The sequence below is a fragment of the Lasioglossum baleicum genome, chromosome 12 (assembly GCF_051020765.1).
Source record: "Lasioglossum baleicum chromosome 12, iyLasBale1, whole genome shotgun sequence".
Classification (NCBI taxonomy): Eukaryota; Metazoa; Arthropoda; class Insecta; order Hymenoptera; family Halictidae; genus Lasioglossum; species Lasioglossum baleicum.
The window spans coordinates 12673147-12700355 of NC_134940.1; the positions used below are offsets into that span (position 1 = coordinate 12673147).

Sequence of the window (27209 nt, forward strand, 5' to 3'; positions counted from 1 at the left end):
TTTCCACTCTCGACGATATCAGTTCGCTACATAGTACATGGTACTCAGTCTGATCATCATACAATACTCGCTACAGTACTCACTCAATCGTTCAGAATGTTTATACGATGTTTTTAGAAGAGGCAAAAATATAGTAAATCGTATCCGTGTATAGCTGGTTGCGCACACAAGGGTGATAGAAAGTTAGATTCGCGCGCGTTGGTTCCACACGAATAATTTTACGATTTCATAACAATCGGCGACCGAAGACCGAACTCAGTCAACTATGAATATCTTTTTACCCAGTGTGGTCGCGTTTCACCTTCGTTGTCGTTCAGGCGAAAAGGTATTCGAGCTTCAGTCAAAGTCAAGGTACCGTAACAACCCGGTTGTAGTCTTATCTAGAATCTTTTCTTATCTTCAAATCGCCTCGGTTCGATAGCGTTACTAACGGTAATGGCTTACGGTAATGATACGTATCTGAAATGTTCACGCTGTAAATTGTTATCCAACGGATTGGTATTATATCAAGTATTCCTTTATGTCCGGAGCGAAATTTCACTCTTGAGTATCAGTCTCTGAAAATCGTTTTTGTTCACACTATAAAGCCCAGTGTGCTCGTTCCTTCTTCGAATTCAACCTCGCAGCTTTCAGCGACGGGTCCTCGGTGTCCTTTGGTTCGTGAGTATATTTCGGGGCGGGTAAGCGCTCCCATATTTTTCCTCGTCGTGGTACTTCATTCTAATTTTGATCCTTTCAGGAACCCGAGAACGTTCATTTCCCAGCCACGGAAAGAGAGATGCTAATGGCCTTTCGGGCCACTCGCGTTCACTTGGCCGAACGCCTGCTTCAACCTCGATCGCCGAAGAAACGCAAAAGTAACGAAACCACGCCCCCCGAGTCGAATGCACGCGAATGCTATCCATCCGACCAGGAACGAGTCGTTCTTCGACGTCAGTTAATTAACCGGTGCTGTCGTCGCCCCGTCTTGACCAGCATCCGCCGCGACTCGCTCGCCTAATTATTTAGTCAACGACACGTCTTCGCGCCACTAACGATATCAAAAGTATTATTAGGAAACGCTGCTACGAATCTGATTAAACGTAGGCGAGTACGTGTTAGCAAAACGTTAGAGCAGGCAGAAAAACAGACAGTGATTGACGCGCTAGCTACCGACGTCATGTAGCATCTTTTTATTTCGCCCCGAGAAATCTGATACAATTTGTACACTTTGCGTCATAACGTGTCACAAAGAGTTGATTTACTCCTTTGAGGAAGAAAGCATCCAGCTTCTAAAGTTGCAAACACGCTAACGCAACTATTTCAGTCTTTGGTGGACATTCTAGTTTAGAGTTGATTTATTTTATTCGAGTGAGCAGCATTTTGTTGGGATTTTTTCAGGATTCACAAAAGTTAAAGTTCAGTTACAATAGATATTGTATGTTGCTTTGATTCTGTGTAACTTTTTGAGCCAATGCCAACCCCTTGCGCTATAACGTCAACTCATACTCTCCCCGCGAATCGATTATTTTCGCGCGGAGTGGTCTCGAACGATCAAGAAAACCAGAGTCGCGTCGACCATGACATTGATTCCGCGAATCGAGTATCCAAGGCCGACCATGCCGCTGCGATATAGGTTCACCAAAGAGCAGGGGACAAGCTGTGCAACAGCGAGGATGCGTTAAATATACCTGCAAATTGCGACACCTTCTCATCTGGAAGCGATTTAACTTCGGTCGACGTGCGTGGCGTTCGTAGCGGCCCCGACCTTCTGAAATTCCCGGCCGTAGTTTCTCGAACCGAACTCGTTTAAACAGGGACCGGTGGAAACGGCTATTCTATTGTAAAATACCAATTTTACGCGATTGCATCAGCCGCGGGCGGTTTGGCTCGACGGAGACAGCGGCTCACGGTCGCCGCCTCGCGAGCAGCGTTTTCCACGTGAAAACGAAAGACAAGACACCCAGGTGTGTGCCCTGCCCCCGCTGTCTGCGTCGCGCGCGTGTCACGCGGAAAACTTTCCTCGACGAAGCGGGACAGGTTACCGAACAACCGGGTGCGGAATGTTGCATCGTTAAAAATCTCACCACTTCCGGTTACGTGTTACATATCGTAATTATTCGCGAGAACGCACCGCGCCGGCCGCTGGCCCCGTTCTAGCGGCTCCTCAAGGCTTTTTCTGATCACCCGGTTGCCGGAAACCAGAGCCAACCCCTACGCAGGCAATCGGATGGCCCCTCTTACGTTTTCTTCAATACTTGTTTCCCTACTATCACGGTCGTATATTATTTCTTTAGCTAGCTTAACAACCGCACCATTAGGAACTATTAGGAACCTTTAAGTTTCTCTGTAAGAATTTTTCTTAAACACGTCTCACCCTGAGTGAGTAAAGACATATTTGAAAATTCTAGCACACGGAATTGCCAAGGGTTTTGAAAATGTTGATTTTTATGGATATTGTACACTACTGACTAAATACAAAGTTTAGCTTTCACTGAAACGGTTCCCAGTAAAAATGTCTCTAGCTAGTATGTACTTTGATTGCTATGATGATTTTGTTGAAGCGTTGCTAACTGGGTGTTGTGATTTCGGTCAACGCCCGTTTAATTGCAGACGCGTAAGGAATTAGAGAATCGTGTCAGAGAAAGTAAAAGATGTAATTCATTTCACCTGGAATGGTACAAACGCTTGTAGCAACGATAAGGACGGATGGTAAATTCTCGAACTTTTCAAGTCCAATTGAAAATCGACGGTGCGCTTTGATGCACATTTCCCCGATCGGCGCGGCGGTCAGTGAAAATAAGCGGCACGGAAGATAGTCAGGCAAAGCGAATACTCATCATATAAGGCTCGATCCTGGAGAGGGAGGTGTCAGTTGGAAAGTGCGAGCTCTCGTACGAGGAACGAGAAGCGGACTGTTTCGCTCGGCCATTCGATCGAACATGGGACCGATGCTGCGCTCGCTGCTTCTCGCCGCGTTCGCTATTTCCGGTGAGTTTTGCGCGCATCTTCGATCATTCGCAAGTGCAAACATCCGTATTAATTAATTGTAAGTAGCGTCGATCGACCTCGCAAAACCGGGGGTCGAACTCTTTCGAGTGCAAACTTTCGAGTGAAGAAAGTCGGTGCAATGTTTTGGGCGCGCAGCGTTGAAGAACCGGAAGTCATCCACCGTGAAGAAGATAGTTCGCCTTTTCGACGATAGCGTCGCGTGACGGAAACGTCGCTCCCGTTTTTTTTGCCACCCGGAGAAAACGGGGCGAATAGATTTCTCTCGAGTGCGAAGGGGATCCTCGTGAAAGTTCTCGCTGGGACGTTCGCGAGAGCCTGTCTTTCGAGTCGAACGATTTTTCGGCTCTGTTTGCGAACGCGCGAAGATATTGCTAAACTTTTTCGCAGAAAGACGCGTAGATCGATTTGACCGTTTTCTGTGTTTCAGCGGGCGCAGCTCGGGGCAAGGAGAAGACGGAAGAGACACCTTGTATCGACGACCAAAAATTCTATCGGAACCCGAACGCCCCGGCCCGCGACGTTTGGTCGCCAGCCGAGTGCGCCAAGTATTATCTTTGCTTAGGTAATTGCCTCGCAATCACGCTCCACTTTCGTTGCGATCGGTTCCTCTGAACTTTCCTCTTAACCCCTTGCACTGTGATCTTCTTCGCATCTACAACGATCGGAACTTTTGCATTTCTAGATGATCCTTAACTATCAATTCCTAGATTATCCTTAAATACCGATAAATATGTGTGCAAAATCCCAATGCAGAAGGTTCGATCATTTTTCTGAAAAAGATTCCTGAATGTGCCCGCAGACAACGAGGTGTTCGAGTTCAAGTGCTCGCAGGGGCTGCTCTTCGACGTCGCCAGGCAGATCTGCGACTTCAAGGCGAACGTGGATAATTGCGACGTCACTTCAGGTACAGGTTGATCCAAGCTGTGATCCGAGCTGAAGCAGCAGCTAATCTTGCTCGTTTACGTCGAATGGTGATTCGAAAATTCTGAAGCTTTGCAGAGACACAGCCACCCAGACCCCTTCTTCAGAATGGCGACTGCGAGGAGAAGCACTTCGCCTGCGGTGATGGCACTTGTTTCCCAGCTGCGTACTTCTGCGACGGAAGCGTCGATTGTCCTGATGGCTCCGACGAAGGCTGGTGTGGTAAGATGTCTGGTTATATCACTTCTGACTTTGTAAGATACTTTTAGCAAGTAATTTTTGCCATTCAACACCCACAGACGTCCGAAACGACCCAAACGGAGCATCAACCTGCGATCCAAAGAGTTGTCACCTGCCGGATTGCTGGTGTTCCGAGGACGGTACGCAGGTGCCAGGTAATCTAACGGCGTCGACGATCCCGCAGATGATAACCATCACTTTCGACGACGCGGTCGACGCTAACAATTTCGGGCTGTACTCGAGTAAGCGACGTTTTACCAGTAGACGGTCGAATTTCTCTCGAGATATGGATCCAGACGGCTCTCGTTCGGACCAGTCAATTTCTTTAATTATTTGAAATTCGACCGTCTCCTTCGCGACGTTCTCTCAGAGAAAGTTGATCCGTTATCTGATCGCCGGCGTTGCTCGCAGTGATATTTTCGGCGGACAGAAAAAATCCCAATGGATGTCCTGTCCGGGGCACTTTCTACATCAGCCATCAGTACACCGATTACAGGGAGGTGCAGTACTTGTGGAACGTTGGGCACGAGATCGCTGCGCACTCTGTCACGTGAGAATCCTTTTTTCGGTGTTGGAGGTATAGTGTTAGAGGTGTCGGAGGTATAGTGCTACTTTCATTTTGACTTAGGACCTTTTCTCGTAGGCTCTAGAATTTTTCGTGGGCTCTACAGTACCTTGGGTTTGAGTACCTAGTAATCAACTGATTTAAAATGTACAGGCATCGGGGACCAGAAGATTGGTGGTCCAAGAATGCGACTATAGAGGACTGGTTCGACGAAATGGTGGGCGTGGCGAATATCATTAACAAGTATGCTGCAGTTAAGCTGAAAGACATCAGAGGTATACAACCCTCACCCCCTTTTTTCACATTTTATATTGTGTAGAGCAGAGTCGGTAGATTGATCGATGTCGTAGGAAGGCGAACAATGATTTTCTCGTATACAGAAATTCTCAAATAGTGCCATTGTCTGTGGCGTATTTTATTAGTTTGCCATAGGTGGCTCAAATATGCTAGAGTACAGGAATGCCCCGGTGTAAAGCGGGTTGCCGTTAACAGGCGATACGTAAAGATGAGCGATGTTCGCTGTCCAATGAAACCAGAGTTTAACATTCAAAAGGCGGACAGTTTTCACGAGTGTACAAATGGCGATGTTTACCTCCGTTTAGAGTTATTTATTAATTTTCATAAACATATTTCTACAGGTCTGAGAGCCCCGTTCTTACGCGTCGGATGGAACCGGCAATTTCTAATGATGTCGGAGTTCGGTTTCCTCTACGACTCGTCGATGGTAGCTCCTTTCTCTGATCCACCGTTCTGGCCGTACACGCTGGACCACAGACCACCTCATGATTGCGTGGGTGCCGAGCAGCTCTGTCCAACCCGCGCATACCCAGGTCTCTGGGAGCTCCCATTAAATCAGCTTTTGGCAGGTGTAGGTAGCAATAAACAAACATTACCTAACAGTCTTGTTTGCAATATTTCGGAAAACTGTGAACCGCCAAACGTCGCGACGCAATAGCAATACAATACAGATGATTGTTTACTGTGGGACACTAGGGATACAATTGCACAAGATTGGATACATGCTCGGCGGAGCTGTCCGGCGAAGACGTGTACAAGATATTGATGTTGAACTTCAAGAGGCACTATCTTAGCAATCGAGCCCCACTGGGCCTGCATCTTCACTCGTCCTGGTTCCGGAACCGTGTATACTTTGACGCTTTAACGGTAAGCAGTTTCTTTCTCGGTATCTCGGTCTAAGCAGTTTGTTGTATTTTAATACGAAATCGGACACGAACTTTTGCACTGACTTAATGCATCTGCTTTTATACTCTCATTGTCAGAAATTCGTGGATGATGTGCTCAAATTGAAAGACGTGTACTTCGTAACTAGCCACCAAGTGATAGAGTGGATGCGCACCCCGACGCCCCTAAGCGAAATCGAGAGGTTCGCTCCTTGGCAGTGCGGCGCTCGTCAACTTCAACCGTTCGAAATCGCCTGCGATTCACCGAATAGTTGTAAATTGCCGAGCAGGGTGCTCAAGTCGCACCGCTACCTGTATACCTGCTTCGAGTGTCCCAAAGAGTATCCGTGGTTGAGGAACGAGTTTGGTTTGGAGTGACTCACGTGCTTCTGACTGTTGCAATGCCATTGTTCAAATTACGCGCGTATAGGAGAGAATGGAATTATTTATTTGTGGAAGACTTGCACGTGTATCTTTTAAGAAAATCATATCTATTTACCATATAAGCTTACTTACATAGTTCACATGTAAAATAAATTACACCCATTTCCGTTACAAAAAGGTTCTTCTTAAGATTAAACTTAAGCTAAAATTATTTATGGAAAATAGGATCAACCTTCCTGCTGTATGAAGGGGTTTTGAATAGATTCCATTCCATCCACCGGACAGATTAGCACTACAGAGGTACCTCTGCAGACGACCAGACCTAGCATGCGAGTATCTTGGTTCAGCTTGTAGGGATCGTCAGGATCTAACGACAGAGATACCTTGATAAGCAACCATAGTTCCTCACTAAATATGGGTGGCAGCAGCCAAGTTATTTTAGTGTGTCACTCAGCATTATATTAGGTCAGTGACTGATCTGCTAAATTACCTCTAAGATATTCGGTAGTGTTATCCAACACCAAATTGAGAAGGGGATCGTACCCTTTGAGTATCCCAGCGGCTTCCCTTCCACCCGCAAATTTCACCCTAATATTTTTCTCCAAGTATTTAGACAGATCAAGGATGCTCTCCTTCTTCTTCCTCTCTTTGGGCTCTCCGTGGGCATTTTGTTGCTACAAGAAACAGCAGATTGAAACATAAATTTGAAGGTTATGTTGTCACCATAACAAACCTTTACCTGTTTCGGCGCCTGTAAAAAGAAAAGTACCGATTAGATCATTCGACTCGCTCTCGAACGATGCTGTTCAAGCGAAAAATTGCATGTTATACTCACAGACATCATTGATCTCTGTTAGAAACTAGAAATCAGGAATTACACGTTACGAAGCTACTACGCAGACAAGACGCATTTTAAATCGGTTTAGAGGTTAGATACGCTTTCAAGGTTTCAAAATATCGATTCTCGATTCTTTCCCGCGTTTTAGATTATTGTTCGAATTGGCGATGGAAAAATATCGATAATCGAATCGTTAACCATCGATAGTTAACGAGAGTTTTCGATAGTTCTCCGCCACTATAAATTTGCAATTTGTTTCGTGAAATATTTGAAGAAAAATAAGGGAAACTTGTGCGTGAGATCTAAAGATATGTCCAACATCTTTATTAATAACGTCGGTCGTTGGAACGAGCCGCAACGACGGGCTTACACAGTAACAGGTGCAACGATCTCGTAAAAGCTTGGACTTTTTATTTCGTATTTTGATTTATAAAAAAATACACGTTAATACATGGTGTGTACGTGAAATGACGCGGTACAGTATTTTTTTGTTCTCCGGAGTGACGAAGTTATCCCGTTCTGTCTTTAAGAATAAAGTCTGTGATCGGTTGTAACAAATGTTCTGTTTAAACCTTATGATTATGAATGGGGATCTGTATCGATTCTCTTCGCACAGTTTATTAATACTTCGCGTTGTCTCGCGATTAAAATTACTTAGAACGACACTGTAATCGTTGTGCTCACGATAAGTCTCCGGTTTACAATGAAATCTTTGCTTTCCTACACCTTGCTCGACGGAATTGATATTGTACGTTTAACACGTCGAAACAATTACTTTTTATTTTTCCGTTTCTTTTTTTATCGTTTTCGTGTGCCGCTGTTCCATTCACACAATCGCGCGATTTAACTCACTCGCTCTCTCTTTCTCTCCCTCTTACACGTACATATTGTCCTCAACTTCATTCTGGCTGGCTGCTTTTGGATGGACACTGTATTATTGTGTACGATTAAAACTCATCGATGCGACAACTAAGGTATTTTCACTCCTTAAACTTACCGCCTTATCGACACCCGAAGCGCTGCAACGGTCAGTGCCGCCATTGCTCAAATTTCATCCACTAATTAGAGCATCTAAAACATTTCCGGGCACATACGCAGCTTTTGATCGAGAAAAATTTTTCGATCCAAGAGCACCAATATTCTAGGCCGAAACACTTTATTCAAGGCCGTATATTACGAGACTACAAGGCCATCGACATTATGACCTACAAACAACTTTGAACGTGTACTACCTCGGATCGAATAATTTTTTCTTTTGCTCGTTCAGTGAATAGAACTAGAAAACATCTTGTACAAAGTGACTCAAACAAGGATTAAAACGCTCAGTTTTTTCGGCACAATTTTGCATAAACAAGTGGCATATTAATGTATAATATGTGCACTTCATTATAAGAAGTTATACCTAAAGGAACTGACGACATTGTTTTCAAATGTTTCGCGCCATGTCGATAAGGCGTGGCGATATACGTTTCGATTAACAGTTACGCGGGAAAATTAAATTCGATGTATCAAATGCACGGTTCGATCGAGATCGAGAACAAGCCGGGCTCGAAGATCGTCTACATATGATCTATATCGTCGGTAACGCTTCGTTAAAAGTTAACGTGGGAGAAGGTGTTTGTCATGTTAAGTTAAACTGCAAGCTATACCACAGAGCTTAAGTAGTATGTACGCCGTTATCGATTATTATCGCTATCCGGTTCGGTTCGCAAAGAGAGACTCGCTAGAAAATAGAACGTGTACTAATGGCGGTGGCTGTAGACACGCGCTCGCGCGAATAATAACAGAAATCACAGCATCGAGTCGTTTCTCTTAATCTTCTTTTCTTTTCTTTTCTAGGAGCGGTAGGCGATGTCTGCTTTTCGTTGGACGAAATTAATTGCCAAACGTTGTGCTCCCATTCGCTTGGAACTGCGACGAGGAGTTGGCCAGCCACGTTTAAAAACACAGTAATCTCTCGATATACAGGGTGTTTCGTTTATTCTGAATTCCCTGTTTTTCCGTTATTTCTACGGATACAAAGAATCGTTCTAAGAGAAAGTTGTTCGGTTCGGAACGACGGATATTGTGATACATGAATTTTCTTAAAATCATCAACATTTTATCCGCGCTAATATCAGTTTTTGTTATACACGAGTTTCAAGTCAGTAGAATATATAATAAAAAATATAGAGTTCCATTTAAAAATTTAAACGTGACCTCCGCAGAACTCTTCAATGTCGTCGCAAAGTCAGATAATTATCATCAGGATATGTCTTCCTCGATACCGTACAACATTCGTCTGAAACATTTCTTTGTGTTTGAAATAGTCTGTATATCGAGATATTATTGTATACTGATTACTTGAAGGGGGAGGGGCAACGACATCTGACGTTGGATCCTTAATGATTAATTAATCGTTTCTTGATACGCTTAGACGATTTGTCATGTTTGCTGCGGGTCCTCCTCTTGCTCGGACAGCAACGGGATGCCGTTAAGCTGATCCACGTTATTGTTCTCCGTCTCATCCTGCTCGGAGAGCAGCGGCACCACTTGCTGATTATTGTTGTCAGTTTCAGATGGTCGCCTGCTTTGCACGGACAAAAACGACATCGGTATCGTGCCCGATGGCGTCGTCGGCGCCGACCGCGACAACCATCGTTTCGTTTTGTTCCTTGAGCTTGGAAGTCCTAGCGGCATGTACATCTTTCCTCTTGCTCTCCGATCTCGGTGAGAACCGGTCACATCGCCTGGACTTAGAGGCCGTTGCGTAGATCCGTTCCCGTTCGTCGTGCACAAAACTTGCGGTCGGTTCTGATAACAAGGCAAAACGGTGCTATGCCCACTGGGTAACTGTGGCAGCTGCTGAATTTTATCTAGAAGTTCGCGTAACTACCAAAAACATCAGCGTGTTAGAGGACATTCAAAGCACGAGGTCTACAACTACAACAATATACAATTCTTGTATCTGCAACCTGTAGATTACACTGTCCATCAAGCTTTAAACATCTCACGGTAGACCTTCTCATCGAAACAAAGAAACAGTTGAAATTTGTTGGACAGTGTAACCTGTGACATTTTAGCTCTCTCAAAAAATGTCCCAGGTTACTTGCTAGTGTATTGGCATCTTAACTCAATGAATGGATTAGTACCTCTATCGTTGGACTAGTAGCCCGTGGCGGTGAACACGGAGATTGAGCAGCTAAACTCGATATGTCAGACGTTGTCCTATGATTAGCCAACGAAACAACAGACCCCACGTCCATGTTCTCCATCCTCTCGCATTCGACTGCTGAGAGTTCGTCGGCGCTGTTGTTACTAGAATACGGTGGTGGAATTATGGTGTTCATTTCGTTCACCAAGGAATCCAGCGTGCTGGCCTGAGAGAGCGACCTGAAGTACCGCATTACAAATCCCGAAGTTCCTTTGCCATTCCCCTCGTCGTATCCAATAACTAAGGGATACAGATCTGGCTTGGCTGTGACCTGGAACGTACAAAGTACATTAACAAGTGAATTCACACAAAAATATATTAGGTTCAACGATTATAGATTATAGATATACATAGCTACATAGATATACATACGTACCTCATTGTACGGGGGAGGCAGGGCTTGAACAAAGGAACTGCAGTGACTGTAGTGCGGGGATGGATACCAAGGACCGGTGGAAGCTCTGTCGGAAGAAGCACAGTCTTCCACCATGACCGAACGGTGGCGTCTCCATAACCAGCAACCGCATGCTGCTGCTATTGCCAATCCTATAAGCACTGCTGCCCTGAAGAGTCAAATAGCACAACTTTAACACAGCTGTCAAGATATATTGGATACCCATAAACCTAAAACACCGACCATAAGTACCAGTAAGTCCAAATCAAGAAATTGAACATGTCTGATGCAGAGTGCTGCTGGTATACACCGTAACAACAGCCGAAGGGACAGCACTCTTTTGGAGGCAAGCAGCTGAAAAGTATGAACACCAGGATGTAGTTGATATACTTCTATTGCGACGTAACAAGTTCAATGGTACAATATGTCAATTCAACTTACACATGCCCCCCATTGCACAGCCTAGAAGACACCTTAAAATCAAAAAGGAAACATCAGCGATACGATACAGACAAAGCTCATCGAATCTCAAACATGGTCTATGAGAATGAAGCGGATACATTACATGCTATTATTATTAGATTGTGGATTTTGTGCATTTATGAGAGAACTGGATGGAATGCAGAACAGGAGAAAGATTAAAAGAACTTATTAAAGAATGAATTTATTAAAGATTGAATTTATATTTTGCACAGAGATCCACAGTCTGCTTATTTCCCACAGGGGCTCGAGTCGAACAAGGAACGATGGTAAAAATTCGGAAATGTCCGACACTGGTTGCGGAAACGTCCGTGGATGCTGCCGTGTCTTATCGAGGAGCATCCGATTTCGGAAAGAATTGTTTTCGTCGCACGGTAACGAGATACGAGGGTAGAAGGACGGAAGAGGACGAAAATTGAAAGCCAGCTCGGGCGTGAATAAAACGCGACTGCGGCGAGCTTATCGTGAAAATAAGTGGACGTGATGAAAGACTTACGCATGAACGAGAAATACAGCGGACAGGGGTTCATTGTCTAGACACGGGCGAACCGTGTGTAAAACCGACGTATTGATCGGCCTCAGGCCGAGCAGAATAGAACAAGGAGACACTGGTACACGAGATATGCGCTAACATTCTACGGGGCTATAGCATGCTGCAGCGGTACACACGACGGCTGCATCATTCGAGAAGCCGAGTTGTTCCTCGTCGCCGTCCTTACTTGATCGACGAACAGGAGCGTCAGGAGTGCGGTCAGCACGAGCACATCGAACGCGCGGCCTACAGCTTGCACCATAATTCTACCACGGAGTGCATGCCACCGCGCCACCTTATATATGCATTTCGTTTATCATATATGTATGTATCTAGCGAAGGCTGCGGAACAACCCGCCTTCCTTCGTAGTGCAATTGGCTCTTCCGGGCCTCGCGCTCCCGTGATTAATCCATAATTATAACACCATCGTCATTAATCAAAATTCGTCCAATTTCTCATTTCAGATAACCTTTCATTTATTTTTGTCTATCTTGTAAAACGCGTTTCTTTAAAATGTGACATTACACAGACGTTATACTAACAATTTTTTATTTTCAAGGTTACATCAATATATTACAAGACTACAAATACACATCCTAATAAAATGGTATTGAAAATAAGGGATGAAAGTATGATTACAAGACTGCGGATTTTATGCATTTATGAAAAAAAAATAATTAAATGCAAAACAGCAAATGTATTTAAAGAATTTAAAGATGTCATTGCACTACTTTCAACTTAAGAAAAGAAGTAAATGACTACGTCGCTCCTATGTCGTGCAATTAATCCAGGCATTTTTTTATTTTGCATAAAAGTCGGTACATAGTCTAACATGATTACAGAGGAGGAAAACATTTTTTCCCGCGCATTTTTGTCCGACCACCCCATTGTGTGTTGATCGATGTATCGACTCGTCGATTGCCCGCGGTCGGTAAGCAAGGTGGTGGTACGACCAAAGAAGGGGTGGTGGCGCGACGATCCGATTGGGCCGCGGGGCAATCGCTGCTCGGCGATTGGTCATTGCGGGCTGCCGCGGGTTGTGTACATAGTCGGCATGGGGGCCGGTGTATGGTGTATCGTGTATCTCGTGCTCGCGATCATTCGGAGTTCGCGCGTCGTGGAGCGCGGGAGTGTCGCTGTGCGATAGTCACGCGCCCTTCTACACGTTGTGTGTTGTGTCGTGTCGCCGAGTGGAAAACGCGGGCTCGATCAAAATGTGACAGCTCGAACGGTCTTTCTGGTGCATCGAAAACAATCGACAATTAGTTCAACGAAGAACGTTCTCGACCAGGACAGTTGACGCGCCGGTGACCGCGAAAACAATTCCGGGCAGCATGAGTTCGGCGAGTGCGTGAAGTTTGGCCAAAGGTGAGTCGATGTCTCTTGAATATTGCATGCGTACTTTGCGTTGTCTGTGAACTTGCGTTGTTTCCAATGTAAAATCGTTCCCGCGGTCGAACACCGGAAAACGAAACTACGTCCTGTTACTTTATTCCGTTGTTTACTGGATAACACTGTGGTGTAATCTTGCGTGCGAAATGTCACTCGGACGTAACGCGATAGTGCAACGCACTTGCGGACAGTGATTTACGGTATGAGTAATGCGTTCCCACGCGAGAGTTTGGTCGAAATTGATAAATGAACTAGTGATGGGCGCAATCGACTAAAAACTATCGATTTAGTCGATAGTAGCTGTTACTATTTTCAGTCGACTAGTTTTACTAAACTATCGACTGAATTTCGCAGTGGTGGGGGTTACTATTTTCAGTCGACTAGTTTTAGTAGAACGACTGAATTTCGCAGTGGTGGGGGTTACTATTTTCAGTCGACTAGTTTTAGTGAAACGACTGAATTTCGCAGTGGTGGGGTTACTATTTTCAGTCGACTGTTTTACTGAACGACTGAATTTCGCAGTGGTAGGGGTTACTATTTTCAGTCGAATGCTATACTAAATCAGAGGTTACCTCTCTGACTGAATTATCGACTGATTTATGGAGCGGGTAGAGCTATATATCAACTGAATCGATCAGATTCAATCATGACATTTACTATCTCTTTACTATCCTACTATCTATTTCATTAGCCCTATCAAATTAATTAATTCATAACCCTCATTTCATGAACTGAATCCGTCCCTCGGTGTCAAATTGACACAGTAGTAAAAAAAACGATAAAATAACAAGCAGGTGATTAATTATTTTTCGATGTTTTTTTAGTCAAATTGATGAGTTAAAATTTACATCTTAAGTTTTTCGGTTACGTGTTTCTTACAAACAATTCGATATTTCGAGAAAAGTGTCAGATTGACACGAGGGACGGAATTCAATTGTTCTACTACTAAATATTAATTATTACAAATATTCTCCGAAAATATGAATGATTTATGCATTTCATTTATGTTAATAAAATATTTATTACATTTAGTACAAAATTGATATATTATTATTATATTTATCCTATCCTATAATATTATGTAATATCGATAACACCAAAAGGATTATTTATTTATTTATTTATTATACAGGTAAAACCCAATATGCATACATAAAATTAAATCAAATAAAAATAAAAAAACAATTGCAGCAACATAGCATCGCTATAGAGAAAATTATACATTAACTTAAAATTAAACATTTCTTTCATGACGCTGGAAAGACTATTTGAAATAAAAGTGCCTTTGTCTGCTGTCACAGTTTCATTAGCCACAAGTCCCATATCACTTATAGCTGAACACAGGGAGGTATACCGTTGTTGAAACCACTAGAGTATGTTACAGTTGAATTATCAGCAGAAAAATATCCCACAGCATCCAAAATTATTCCTGTAATAAGAGGAATTCAAAATGCCATAAACATCATTATACCAAAAACCATAGCAGGACTACATTTACAAAATAACATTTTAAATAATATTGAGATAAGATTTGACTACATTGAACAAAATAATACTACTCTAATAGCCACACTATTAGGTCCAAGATTCAAAACAGCTGTATTTGAAGTCGATAGGATTGCACAGACAGCGCAGAATATGTTAGAGATGAAATAAGTTCCTTGTGCATAACACGCAATAGTCATGAAACTAATACAAATAGAGCTGCAGCAGAAAATCAAGAATCATCTGAAGAAAACAATGAATTTTAGAATCTTCTTGTAACAAAAGTATCGCAGTTGACAAACTAATCCACACCTATAGAATATGCAACAACCATAATTCGTCAATATGTATATAGATTTACTGTACGCAAATATTAAGAGCTGTGAAGTCGCATTTTGGAATAAACACAATTACACAATGCCACAGCTTTTCAAAATAGCAGAAAAATATGTAAATACCTCTGTATTCCCAGCAACTTCTGTCCCATCAGAAAGAATATTTTCAAAGGCTGGACAGATTATGTCTGAAAGAAGGAACCGACTTTCAGCAAAAAACCTAGACCAATTAATGTTTTTAAATGTTAACATTTAGTAAATTTGGATGAATTTCAATAGTATAGACCATAATAATTTAAGGTTAGGTTAATTATAATTTTGGAATTTTTACCTTAATTTAATTTTATTACTAATCTCTACTACGACAAATGTAAAATATATAATAACATTAAATATTTCAATAATAAAGCTGAGTTTCATCAACTTCATCGAACATGGAGAACATAACTAGTAAAGCAATTCAGTCGACTGAAAACCACTAAAAACTATCGACTAAATAGTCGATAGTATGTAGCGACTAAATAGTAACTAGTCGATAGTTGAATTTAGTCGATAGTGCCCATCACTAAAATGAACCACACCGGATGTTTATGCGGCTTTTAATTATTGCATACAGGTTTTCGTTCGGTTAGCTTTTTTCTTTCAATTGCGTGTTGTAGGTTACATGCATATACTGAGATTATTGGTGACTCCTAGCTTTGTTGTTGAGTTTTGCCAGATTTTGTATATCGGTTTTGTAGATGTCTGGTCGAATACTTACAGTGACTTACGCTGTCTTTTTGATAGATCGATTAGTTCGATTGTTGGATTGAAATAGTGAAACATTTTATAAAATCCTTGTGTAAATACTTTTAGGAAGGATAGGTTAAAGGATTTAATTGCAAATAATTAATGGGATTATGTGCGTGATTTAATTTGTTCCTACGAATCAAATTTACCGCGCCTCGGTTTCCGACTTCCTGTCACTGGATGCGTTCCACGAAACCCGTACTCAATTTCTCTTCCTCGAAACTTGGCCTTGTTTTATTAAATTATGATTTCATAATACGTCGAGCAAATGTAGTGAGGTGTAAAAGCAAATCATTAGGAAAAATTATAATTAGGATTAATGTAACACGAATATAAATTGGTATAAAATACGATGTGAAGAATATTTGGGTGGAAGGAAGTTGTGTGGGTGTAGAACCATTCTTAATACAATATGTAAAAAGAATCTAGTAGCAGAATTATTATCAAGAATAAATAACAGAGTAAGACCAAGAGTGAATAACAAGAATTTCGAACAGGTACGAATTCGTGTAAAATGTTGTTAGTGTAATGTTGACCAAAATCAGTATTGGCGCGTGTTCCGATGTCAGTTCAAACAATGCGTTATCAAACGAAGTTGTACAACTTGTCGTACGATAAACGCGCGTGACGCGCGGTTGCATGTTTGTGTATGTGCGCGTGGGGTCCCATTAAACGATAGTGTGCGTTTCATTGATTCGCGACGGGCACTCGATTCACGTTTCGCTCGGGAACGTTAATCTCGACGGCCGCTTCCGGGAAACGGAAGGCGCTTCCAGCGAGTTCCTCGTACCGGAAAGGGTCGCGTACAGCCAACTGAAAAGTCTTCCACGATTTGCTCGTCCGAAAGCATCAAGGCCATCCGGACGAAAATTTATTTATATACCTGTATATGTATACATGCATTTCCGCTATCAATTGCGTTCCGGAAACATTGTCGTCGGATCCGTTACGGGCATTACGCGAGGGGGGAGGGAGCAAAAAAAGAAGAAAAAGTTTCTATTTACCGTCGATCCCGCGAACGATTATTTTATCCAGGTATGCATGCTACCGCTCGCGAACTGGCACGGCTTATGCATATTGCATGCGTGTTCGCGTACTATCGCTGGGAAGAGGGTTTAGACTGTCCTGGCCATCGAGTTTCCCCGCGCTTCTTTGTTTTCACGAGCCTCTTCGACACGCTTCGAGTCCGATTCGATGATAACGGGCCCCGGCCAACGCTGACCATGCTCCCAACGAATCGATAGTCGAAGCTAGTCACCTCGATTTCCCACAGTCCCCATAAATCCATCGTGATTCGTCCTAAATAGATCAAGAACCATTCCGTTACCTGTAAAGCTTGCTCCAACGTGAAACGCAGACCAAGCTTACCTTATTTTCGCCGGCGAACGTCTTCGAAGAGCATCATTTTCACCCTTGCAACGTGATAATCATGGGTCGTTTATGTCCGATATTTCTGAATTTCTTTCTTCTCGATATTTATGTTTCCCCATTAATCGTTTAAACATTTGACGTTCCAACGATCAGATATTCAAACGGGGACTTCCATAAGTATTCCAGAATTTTTTTTAGATTTTTTGAAGTTTAGAACAGCAAACATATTAGTCGCCAACATAAACGATCCAGTATGCTGACGGTGGGCTAATAACTAGACTGGAAAATATATTCGTGCTCGAGAAGGTAAAAACATTAAAAAAATTTTAAAAGTTCCGATGCAAAATTTTCAACAGATTAAAATTGTCAAGGAAAGAAATGGATATTTATGTATCTTGCAATTGATAGATACATTTTTATTTTGAATTTCAAAGGAAAGTTCAATTGGTTAATGATAAGAGTGTCGGAGTCTAGGGTTCGATCAGTATAATATCCATCGAAACGCACCTCTAAAAGCGGAAGCTATCGATTCGACGCTATTTGAATCCCGTTCTAAATTTGGTTGGTCCCCGATCGGGAACGAAACGCGTTCACAGAACCGCGTTGCACCCGGTTCTCCTTGGAGAGAAAGAGAGAGAAAGAGCGAGAGAGCAAGCCATTAATATCGAATCGATCGTCGCGCAACTATGGTCGATCGGAGCTGTTGCAAAGGGAACTCTCTCCTTTCTTGGCCGAACAAAGAAGTTCGTTCATAGTTGGCGAACGGTGTGCACTCGACCGCCTGAAGTGCATCCAGCACGCGGCGATGCACTCGCGCTAGCCTTTGAAAAATTCGGCGCGAGCAAGCGTCGACATTCCTCTTCCCGACGTTCCGCGTTCATCCCGCGGGAAAGCCGACGAAATAACAAACCACGAGTGTTTGGTAACACGTCTCGAACCTCGCGTTTCATACGTGGAAGTTTGCAGTTGCGAACATTGCACTTAACTCTCCTCTCGGAAGCTTTTCTGGTATCGCTAACTTATTATACATATATTTTATTTTAATCTGTTTTATTATTCGTTATCCCGTTTTCTTATATTATCTCCTTACGTTTACTTTCTTTTTCCTTATATATTACTTTGTTTTCGAAGGTTTGATATGTTACAAAAATAGTTGTTAAAGTTGGACTCTTACAATTAGATCTTGAAGTGCTATGTTTGGTAGCGGGGAAATCGAAATCGGATTAACCCTTTGCAGTCGGAGCTATTTTAACCTGAAAATCAAACTATTCTTCTGACCTAGAATAATTCCATTCTATAATATATGAAATTGATATAATGCCTCATACTTAAATGTTTAGTAATTGGTTAGATATCAACATACAGTGGGTGTAGAAAGTATTCGTACGCCCTTTAAAACAGAATAACTTTTTTATAATTGTATCAAACGACCTGACTTTTTATAATCAATTAGAAGCATTGGTTTACGAAATGATATTTTATTAATGGCCCAAATAAAACAATTTTAAAAAATGCCTTTTTTATTTTTGCATGTAACCTTGTAAAATATAATTTTTGGAAAATCTTTTTTACATATCATTTCGTAACAACTGCTTCTAATTGATTATAAAAAATGAGTTCGTTTGGCACAATTATGAAAAAAGTTATTCTATTGTAAATGGCGTGCGAATACTTTTTACACCCACTGTATTTACTAATGTAAACAATATTTTCAATAATGCTCCAGCAATTTGTAGTGGTGCCTCAGAGTCGCCACTCGTGTGCCAAAGGTTAAAATAATTGAGTGTCTTTATAAATGGCACAAGAAACTGTGCAGAGTACAATTACGCATTTGTGCGAAGCCCAATGTAGAATTGAATTTAATACGGCTTATGTTGTACTTTGTGGGAAAAATTGATTTTTTGTTTATTGCGAGAATTGCAAGGGCCGAGAGAGTTTAATGTGCACAAAGATCCGCAATCGGATAATCGACGTATATTTTAAGAATATATGTAAATCGCTGCCGGGCATGGCCAGCGATAAAATCGTCAGGCAATGTATTAGCCCACGTGTACTTGTTACGAGCGCTTTCTCAGACCGGAAGTGGTACCATACCACGTGTCGGCAAGGGCGTGATCGCTGGACTATGAGTTATTGCACAGCATTTTTCGGACTTTTCGTAGGCTTAGAACTTTTGGAAATATCTTATTAAACCCTCGGCGAAGTTTCGTCATTTTCTCAAATTTCCAAAAAGTTAAGAATCAATTGTTTCACATTTCTAGATCAGAATATGCTCTCTTAACTCGTCGGTGTTCAGTTAACCTGTATATTTCGGCAAGAACAATGATAATAAAATGGAAAAGCCTAGTTTTGGGAGAAATCATATCGAAGAGTGTACGACGGTTAGATGCGTGTAGCTTTGGGGGTTGAAATATGGGGAACACGGGTCGAGCAGGTGAGAATAGGCTCGCAGTGCTCTTCCGCAGCGAGTCGGGGCCGGTCACTGGGAACTTTTCCTGGATTCGGCCGACTGACGCCGCCTATTTATACCCCGTCAGTTGTAACCGGCTGCAATATAGCCGAGCAACTCGGTTCAAAGTTTGCCTAGCCCCGGTGGCGGATCAGAAAGGGGCACGTGAACTGGTCTCCAAGCCTAATCGATTTCATCGCCGCCTTCCGGCTTCTTCTTCTTACCCGAAATCGCGGCCTCGACTTGCGTAAGCGACGAGCTTAATCTGGAAGTGTCCAGGCTTACCGAGACGTATCGGGATGTTAAAAGAATCGTAATGTAAAGATTTAACCCCTTACCTCACGATTAATTTCATGACGAAAGAGTCTAATTAACTCCTTGACGCAGCAATTGAAAATTCAAAAGCGGTCGTTTTTCCACCATATTTTTTATTCTCTATTTTCTTGAAATACAAAAGAACATTAACAAATCTTGAAACAAAAAAAAAAATTGAAAAAAATGAAAAAGCTGGGAATCACGGAGAAAACTTTTTTGGGTGAGAGGAAATAACCACAACACTGTCTAACGAGAATATTCGGTTGTACATATTTGTATAAGAGAACCAAAACTGCAGGTCTCGCGAGTTAACACGGGCGCGCGGTAAAAGATCGTTTTCTGGAAAACGACTTAACTCGGGCGAGTGCGCTAAGAGGTTAATGAACATATCATTGTAACATATGTGACACTGTACAACGTCGAAAGAAATGAAGAATCGTCGTTGCTGGAGGTTTAACAGATCGTGTTGAAAATCTTCGCCGCGGTATGAGTCGATATTATAAATTATAAAGCAACGCGTTTAGTTCAGGGTTCATTGTACAGTGGGATTCCATTCATCGGAGCTGGATTTATCTGAACCATCACTGTCAGAATACCCAATTTACCGAACTGGTTACTGAGCTCCTATTATACGAACTAACTGTTCGGCGCTCGCAGCATACCGTTTATCGGAGCTTGTAGTATTCGAAGAAACAATCGCAACGCTTCTTCCGCTAATGCTTGAGAAACACAGAAACCCTACTGTCTACGTATTCGAATAGGTGAGCACAAATCCAGTTATACGAACGAAGAAACGATAGTGGAGGGGAGAGTTAGTGGACTCGGTTTGTGCTCCCCGAAAACTGTTCGCGTAAATGGCGTCCCTCTGCATTACGGTTGCTAATTTCGGAGAACATGGGCCTGGATAGGTCCTCCTACTATCCGAACGATCCAGTTATCTGAACGATTCAGTGTAAGCAAGTAGGGTAAGGTTGCTCAAGTCGTACCCCTTAAGAAAAGAACCGTATAAAACTTAGGATTTATCAAATAAATAGAAATTAAAGAGGTTATTCAAAACTTGTGTTAATATTGTTGTTATATATTATAACGAAATTAGAAAATTCATATGCTTTCACGTAAAATAAACTAAATCTTTAAAAACTTACATTGGTACGACTAAAGTGACCGGTTTCCTAAGTCGTACCACCTATAGCCTAAGTCGCACCTAAGAATTCAATTAAGCGACAATAATAATTAAAACGTATTTTTTATTAATCTGTCTACATGACACATAGGTATTCAGTTAGTACAAGCATTACATACAAATTTTTTTTGTTCTTTTGTCAACTCCAGCGCATACATCGTGCACCCATGATTTGCATTTCAAGCATTGAACCATGTTTTCCTACCGATCTTCTCCACAAATAAAACAAAACCAATCGCTTTTCTTCTTTTTAATTTTCAATGTCAATTCCTTTTTATTAATTACTGCGTTTCTTTAATTTGCCGTATTTTTTAATGTTTTCTTTATTCTGCGTTGACGTTATTTCGACTGACGAGGTAGTACGACTTAGGAATCTCGTCGCCCTGCTACGACTTGAACAACCTCACCCTACTACAAACATAATCTTGTATACTTCCTTTCTGAATAAAAGCTGCCACACACCGAAGAGGCACCAAATTCAATTGCACACCCAATGATTTTCGCGTATCAGAACCGTTTTGGACTCGAAAAAATTGTGGGATCGCGATGGCATAAGCGTCGCGTGGCTGGTCTATGTACCCGAGTGCCGGGCGGCAGGTGTAAATAAAAGCGAGCGGGTATAACCAACCCTCGGCCAGCGAAGCGCGGCCAACCGTGACCATTCTCTTCAGTCAGTTCCATTGTCAGCTGGTCTCTTCTCTCTGTTCTTGCCACCGCGGGCCGCGCTCCGCTTTCTCGCATACTAATTCCCCATCGAGGAGCAGTCGGCGCTCCCGTCAATCCGACGGGATCGTGGAAAACTTTTTTCAAGCCGGAGCCCTCGCGCAGCACTCTTTTACGAGGCCTCCTTAAAGCGGCCGGGAGAGAGAGAGAGAGCCTCGCGTGGAAACGAGTCCGGTGCGTCGACTGGTGACAGGAAACGATGAGGAGGGCAGCAATCATCGTCCATTGTAATACTTTCGAGACGGGAGGGAATGCGCCGCGAAAATTGTACCTCGTCTCGAACCGACTCGTCTCTCTCGCTCTCTTTATTTCTCTCATTCAACTGATAGAGTCGGCGTGGAAACTAGTCGACGATCGAAAGCTTGTCGCTTTGAACTGCTTGAACCTCGAAATTGCAATTAGTAGGTGCACAAATGAAATCGTAGCCCTTTCTTCATGTAACTCATTCGCTATTTTCGCGGCGAGATCTCTTTAATGAAGGTAAAATGATGATCTGTCGGGTCTCGGTTTTCCAGAGCGGAAGAGGTCGGCACCTGAAATAGAAGCCACCCGTTCCGAAATTAAACGGGCGGACACGTTTTATAGAGGAAAAACAGTTGGCCCTCTCTCGAGTCTCTTATCTGCCGATTAAGGGCATGGAAATACAGAGAGCTCTTCTCTCTCTCTCTGTCTCTCTCACTCTCTCGGAGGAGAGAAACAGTATGCAGACACGATGCGGTCAACAGTACTCTGGTTAAACCACGACCGGGTATGTATTTATATCCTCGGCTGCGATCAAACGAGCTTCGCGACTGCTGTCTTCGGCAAATCGCTGAAGTTGGCTCCGTGGGGCTGCCTGAACACGTGTGGAGGCTCTTGTCCCATATATGGGCCATTATAATTTGAAAAAGTTCGTGAATCACGCGTGATTGGGGGCAACTAGACAAATTAACCGGGGAGAGAAACAAATGAAACGATCCTATCAATGCTTCCTGACTTGAAGCTTTCTAATCTCGTTTGAACAGGTCACTGTGCATATTGTGCTTCGTCGTGGGATACTGCTTATCTTTGCGAAGTCAAGAATATATTAAAACGACAATTTCAAAAAGCCAATGAAATTAAATAAATGCGCGTCGTCCACAATCTCGTGGTATAAATAAAACAGTCAATATTCGCAGGTCCACGAGTTTTGCTAAATTGTTTTAATATTTCATAAAGATCCCGAGGAAATGTCTACCAACAGACTGATTCGAAGATCTCGTACGAAACACAGCGAGGCTAGAAGCGAAAAGGAAGTTTAAGGGTCGTTCGCCCCGGCGCGCGGCGCGGCGTTCGTTCGGCGGGAGTAACTTTTGATCTAAAACGGGTAGCGCGGGGATCTATGCTGTTATAATTGCCGATGGTAGTTATGAATCCCCGTGGAATTTCTCGAGGTATGGGTCGGGAAGCTCGACTCGTTGCGATCCCACGTAAGGAACCCGCGCGCGCGCTAATTGGCGCGATAATCTCGGCGCGCATTCCCTCGCGTAAACGCGAGGAAACGCTTAGGAAGCGCGAAGGAAACGCGGTGATTCGGGATCGCGTGACTACGGGACGAAACCTGTTCCCTCGGATGCTCAGGGTCACCGGGCAACAAATCCACTAGATACCGCGGATCCGACTGATAATCCCTAACCCATTTCCTAAGCCGGTACGTCGCCGACCCGTTCCGATATCGATCCCGACGCCGCGCCACGCCGGCAACTGGGATCACGATTCTTCGTCTTCGCGAGTGAGGGATCGATGGTACACGACGAGAGACGAACACGTGTGAAGGACTCTGAGAGGTGCCGGAGAGCGCTGGGAAACTCGAGGAAAAACGATACCGAGCACTTGTGATAGCGGCTCCGGGGAAATTCAATAACCGCTTCAGGTCGGGAGGGCAGCGTCTCCGAGATTCTCTGAGAAAATCTAATTGCAAGATCTAGGATATGTCGAGAATATCTAAAAGTACGCAGAAACGCTATAAGAAACTGGAGTAAATTCTAAATGTAGAAGGCTGAGAAAATCTGAGCAGTTCTAAACAATTCCAAGAACAACTTCAGACTTCTAGGGCATCTTAAAAGATTGTCTACGATGCTCTGAGAAAATCTAAGGCAATCTATGATACATCAAGAAGGTCTAAAAAAAATGTAGAAGGGCTCTCTGAGAAAATCTGAGAAGCTCTGAACAATTTCAACGGTACTTTCAGAATTCTAAGGAACTTCAACAGATTTTGGAATGTACTAAGAAGCTTTCAAAAAATCTTGGGAGTACTAGAGGATTTCAACAAACTTCAACAAGCTCTAACAAACAGAGTAGACCTTCACAGAGAGCCAGAATGAAACTCTCGTAGAGTTCGAATGGGAATTATACGAGATCGGTTTGAGTGACTGTATAAGAGAAACCTGTTTATGGTCAGGGTCAGCCGCGGGGTGGCCTAATCGCGGATTCCCGCGATAATCCGTAACCCATTTCCCGTGTCGCGATCCGCCCCCGCTTCGATATCGACCCAGATAGAGCGTGCTTAGGATCGCGAGATAGCGTCTCGCGAGCGTAACTCCTGCCGTTTCATTTGTTCGATGCTCGGAGATAGTCGCGCGACAGCCGGCGATGAATTGATAGCCTAGAAGAGAGAAGAGAGGGAGAGAGAGAGAGAGAGAGAGAGGGAGAGAAAACGGCCGATTACCGCGACGATCGAGTCTAATTAGGCTCGCGAGACGAGCGCGTCGCGTCGACGGCGCCCGTTTATCACTCGACCAAACAGAGAAAGAGAGAGAGAGTTGAAGAGGGACTCTTTCAAGCGACGCGGAACAGTGCTCTCCTTTCAATTATTTATTTAACGGGCAATCGACCTCTGAATGCCGGCACTCCGTAGGTCTTACTAACCGGGCTTTTGACAATAATAATAATAACCGGTGGCTTTATTGGTCACGCTACGGCCGCGGCAAACGTAAAAATGAACGGGGCCGAGCGTAAATATTCTAGGTGTATTAAAAAACGTGGGCTCGTGATATACAATAAATGTGCACCGATACTGGATTATTAGGTCACGAGTCTCTGGACATTATGCTATGCACAGTGACTTTCTACGACAACGGGAATGCAATTAATTGGACTATCTTCCAGTTAATTACAAGATTGTGTAATTCACATATCTGCTACAGTGGTAGCGAACTTGTTAACCGGTAAATCATGCCGATCTTCGAAGACTTTGCCGTGAACGCAGTAAAAAATTGTTTGAACGGTCGTTAAGGGTACAGACACATTACTATCACGTCACGTGAAATCTCGTGCTGGCGCGTTACATTCACAGAAAATAATACTGCATACGTATACATACATGGTTCACAGCTGGGAATGTCCCGGGAAATTATATGTTCTCACGTAACGTGATAGTAATGTGTCGGTACATTAAAATGCCTAGACCGTCGACAAGTCGTACATAAAAAAATCACGTACGCTCTGTGCGACATGACAGAGATAATTGATAATAATTTTCCTTAGCTATATAACAGAAATAATTGATAATAATTTTCCCCAGCCAACCGAACAAGAAGATACCGGGTGGAGCGAAGCGCGCGAAGGCAGGAGAAGAGGAGAATAGGGAGGAGAGAAAGATTTCAAGAGAGCCCGACATGCGATAAAGGGATACGTAACAGCAAACGTAAGTAGTTCCTTTCTTTCTCCGGCGTGTCCAACAGGTTCGCGATAAATAAACGAGCGCGCGGAGGGGGTTTAAAAAAACAATTGCTCGTGGTGGGTTCCTCGAGGAAAGGGTGATTCCCGAGGGACGGGTCGGGCGGGTCGGTGCGCGCGTCACTCGATAACGAACTTTCTTTTTTCATCGACGGTTTCTCCGAGTCGGTGACGGCCAGTTATGAATTTTATGATTTATTCGTGTTGCTCGTGGCGAGGGGAGGTCGAGGAAGATGAGCTGGAGAAGGAGGATGGGGAGAGGAGGTAGCCACGGCCGAACCAGGGCCGGCCATTATAGCTGACCGTATGAGTTACGACTGTGTGCATGCCAGTGACGTGCAGTCATCGGGCCAACGCTTGGTGTGCCGATAGCCCTGCGCTTTTCGACCCTATACTTAGCGGATAATCGACATATAGCGATATACTGCGCTTATTAGCGGGTATAATAAGCCGGTCGGCTTCTCCTTCGATTATAGTCCGCTCTTAGAGCCGGCTAGCCTCAACCCTTTTAGCCAACTTTCGTTTGATATTTGCCATTCGGCCACTCCGACCGAATAGACTCGGGGTATATATTAGGTGCGCAAATAAATTCGATGTCTTCAGCTTTTATTCAGAAAGAAGATACACGATTATGTTTCGAAGTATTCACCATTATTTTGTAGTACTTTGCCCTCCTGAAAAAAGGAAGTCATCAGCTCAGATGATAGTCTGTTTGGGCCGTGTTTGGAGTGTATGCCAGTGAGTGTCCCTCGTCCTTTGTGCAACATGTGACCGAGCATTGTTGTGTTGCAGTAGTAGTAATACTCCGAAGTAGAATATCTTCGTCCGTGCTGGAATATTTCGCAATGGAGAATAAGCAGTCGCCTCGCGCCTCATTTTTCACCGTCGAATAAATAAATAAATCAGCGGATAAGGATTTTACGAGCGCGAGTTATATCTACGGCAGGTCGGGAGTGCATCTGTCGCCTATAAATATCGGGTATCGCGCATAAATAAAATAAACTTGCCACGCGTTGTGGGTGGGTGTGAGGTTTTAAAAAAAAAATTCACGTGGAAGAAGGAAAAAAAAGTATTTGGAGATGCCGGGGATCGAACCCGGGGCCTTTCACATGCAAAGCGAACGCTCTACCACTGAGCTACATCCCCTCTTGGAAGAAACGGCTCAGATATCGTACTAGTAGTTGGCGGATCGACGCGTGCGTGCCGGTGCCACTTACTCTCCATTTTAGAGGCCACACGACTATTACGCGAGTAATGATGCACTTGCTAATTGGCTGCGAAACATTGCACATTCATAACCTGTGAAAATGTCTGCCGAAAGGTAGTCGAACGTTTCATAAAATCTGTAAAGAAATTATACAGTTGGCGAAGTACATTTTTTACTATAAAATAGCCAAGTGCTATTTAACATAGTCGAAAGAGTTATTACAAGATGATTTATTACAAAAAGAACAATATTTTCTTTCGGGTTTCCTGCAGTTGATGTAATAATACAATACATTACATTTCTATAATTATTGTCATCCGTTAGAGATACATAGAAATGGGTTATAGTTCCACCGAAAACTTGTATGTGTCGAATGCAAATTAGCCTATATTCATCGAAGGACATAAAAATCTACAATAATGTTGCCATTTGTCGAGCAGCGTTAATATTTGAAATATTTTCGTTACGAATGTTAGCCAGCACCGGAGCGAGGCGGGGTACCGTTGATCCTTGGATCCAGGATCTGTCGTTCCGCCGATCGACG

At 43.2% G+C, this 27209-nt stretch overlaps 4 protein-coding genes, 1 long non-coding RNA gene and 1 other non-coding gene across 15 annotated transcripts in view; 2 read left to right on the plus strand and 4 right to left on the minus strand.

Moving 5' to 3' along the window:
• Nucleotides 1-2591: 2591 nt before the first annotated feature.
• Chld3 (Chitin and LDLR binding deacetylase 3) lies at nt 2592-8936 on the plus strand. The gene is made up of 10 exons (XM_076435504.1): nt 2592-2970; nt 3419-3553; nt 3791-3895; nt 3991-4134; nt 4212-4394; nt 4564-4702; nt 4871-4992; nt 5356-5585; nt 5711-5881; nt 5998-8936. Exons 1-10 carry the CDS (start codon nt 2922-2924, stop codon nt 6274-6276), a joined length of 1557 nt encoding a protein of 518 aa, XP_076291619.1. The 5' UTR covers nt 2592-2921; the 3' UTR covers nt 6277-8936.
• Nucleotides 6369-7258, minus strand: Lsm7 (U6 snRNA-associated Sm-like protein LSm7). Of its 3 annotated transcripts, none has more exons than XM_076435524.1 (4): nt 7118-7258; nt 7022-7033; nt 6773-6956; nt 6369-6649 (listed from the first exon to the last, which is right to left on the minus strand). In XM_076435524.1, exons 1-4 carry the CDS (start codon nt 7124-7126, stop codon nt 6510-6512), a joined length of 345 nt encoding a protein of 114 aa, XP_076291639.1. In that variant the 5' UTR covers nt 7127-7258; the 3' UTR covers nt 6369-6509. The 3 variants fall into 3 exon arrangements, with proteins under 3 accessions (XP_076291639.1, XP_076291638.1, XP_076291641.1); XM_076435523.1 differs by having other exon boundaries at nt 7016-7033; XM_076435526.1 differs by lacking the exon at nt 7022-7033 and having other exon boundaries at nt 7118-7256.
• On the minus strand, nt 7510-12060 carry LOC143214436 (uncharacterized). Of its 3 annotated transcripts, none has more exons than XM_076435510.1 (6): nt 11907-12060; nt 11149-11180; nt 10951-11061; nt 10690-10876; nt 10252-10584; nt 7510-9991 (listed from the first exon to the last, which is right to left on the minus strand). In XM_076435510.1, exons 1-6 carry the CDS (start codon nt 11979-11981, stop codon nt 9545-9547), a joined length of 1185 nt encoding a protein of 394 aa, XP_076291625.1. In that variant the 5' UTR covers nt 11982-12060; the 3' UTR covers nt 7510-9544. The 3 variants fall into 3 exon arrangements, with proteins under 3 accessions (XP_076291625.1, XP_076291626.1, XP_076291627.1); XM_076435511.1 differs by having other exon boundaries at nt 11684-12018; XM_076435512.1 differs by having other exon boundaries at nt 11273-12018.
• LOC143214432 (uncharacterized) overlaps nt 11944-27209 on the plus strand; it is a 37363-nt gene continuing 22097 nt past the window's right edge. For 3 of the 5 annotated variants that reach the window (XM_076435499.1, XM_076435502.1, XM_076435503.1), the window contains exons 1-2: nt 11944-13088; nt 25304-25426. The gene's annotated coding sequence lies outside the window, so the exon portion shown is untranslated. Of the gene's footprint in view, nt 13089-15506; nt 22511-25303; nt 25427-27209 lie in introns of those variants that run through there. The other 2 variants (XM_076435500.1, XM_076435501.1) reach the window with 2 other exon arrangements.
• LOC143214445 (uncharacterized) lies at nt 13462-15508 on the minus strand. 2 transcript variants are annotated; one of them, XR_013010153.1, is made up of 3 exons: nt 15264-15506; nt 15056-15120; nt 13462-14541 (listed from the first exon to the last, which is right to left on the minus strand). It is a non-coding gene; the product is annotated as an uncharacterized LOC143214445 (long non-coding RNA). The 2 variants fall into 2 exon arrangements; XR_013010152.1 differs by having other exon boundaries at nt 13464-14541; nt 15056-15152; nt 15264-15508.
• Nucleotides 26533-26604, minus strand: Trnaa-ugc (transfer RNA alanine (anticodon UGC)). The gene has a single exon. It is a non-coding gene; the product is annotated as a tRNA-Ala (tRNA).

Coding starts and splice junctions, on each gene's coding strand:
- Chld3 (XM_076435504.1), top strand. CDS start 2,922: ATGGGACCGATGCTGCGCTCGCTGCTTCTCGCCGCGTTCGCTATTTCC. Junction 2,971..3,418: donor CGCCGCGTTCGCTATTTCCG/GTGAGTTTTGCG, acceptor TCTGTGTTTCAG/CGGGCGCAGCTCGGGGCAAG. Junction 5,882..5,997: donor TATACTTTGACGCTTTAACG/GTAAGCAGTTTC, acceptor TCTCATTGTCAG/AAATTCGTGGATGATGTGCT.
- Lsm7 (XM_076435523.1), bottom strand. Junction 6,650..6,772: donor CACTACCGAATATCTTAGAG/GTAATTTAGCAG, acceptor CTCTGTCGTTAG/ATCCTGACGATCCCTACAAG.
- LOC143214436 (XM_076435510.1), bottom strand. CDS start 11,981: ATGGTGCAAGCTGTAGGCCGCGCGTTCGATGTGCTCGTGCTGACCGCA. Junction 10,877..10,950: donor TGGACTTACTGGTACTTATG/GTCGGTGTTTTA, acceptor TTGACTCTTCAG/GGCAGCAGTGCTTATAGGAT. Junction 10,585..10,689: donor TGCCTCCCCCGTACAATGAG/GTACGTATGTAT, acceptor TGTACGTTCCAG/GTCACAGCCAAGCCAGATCT.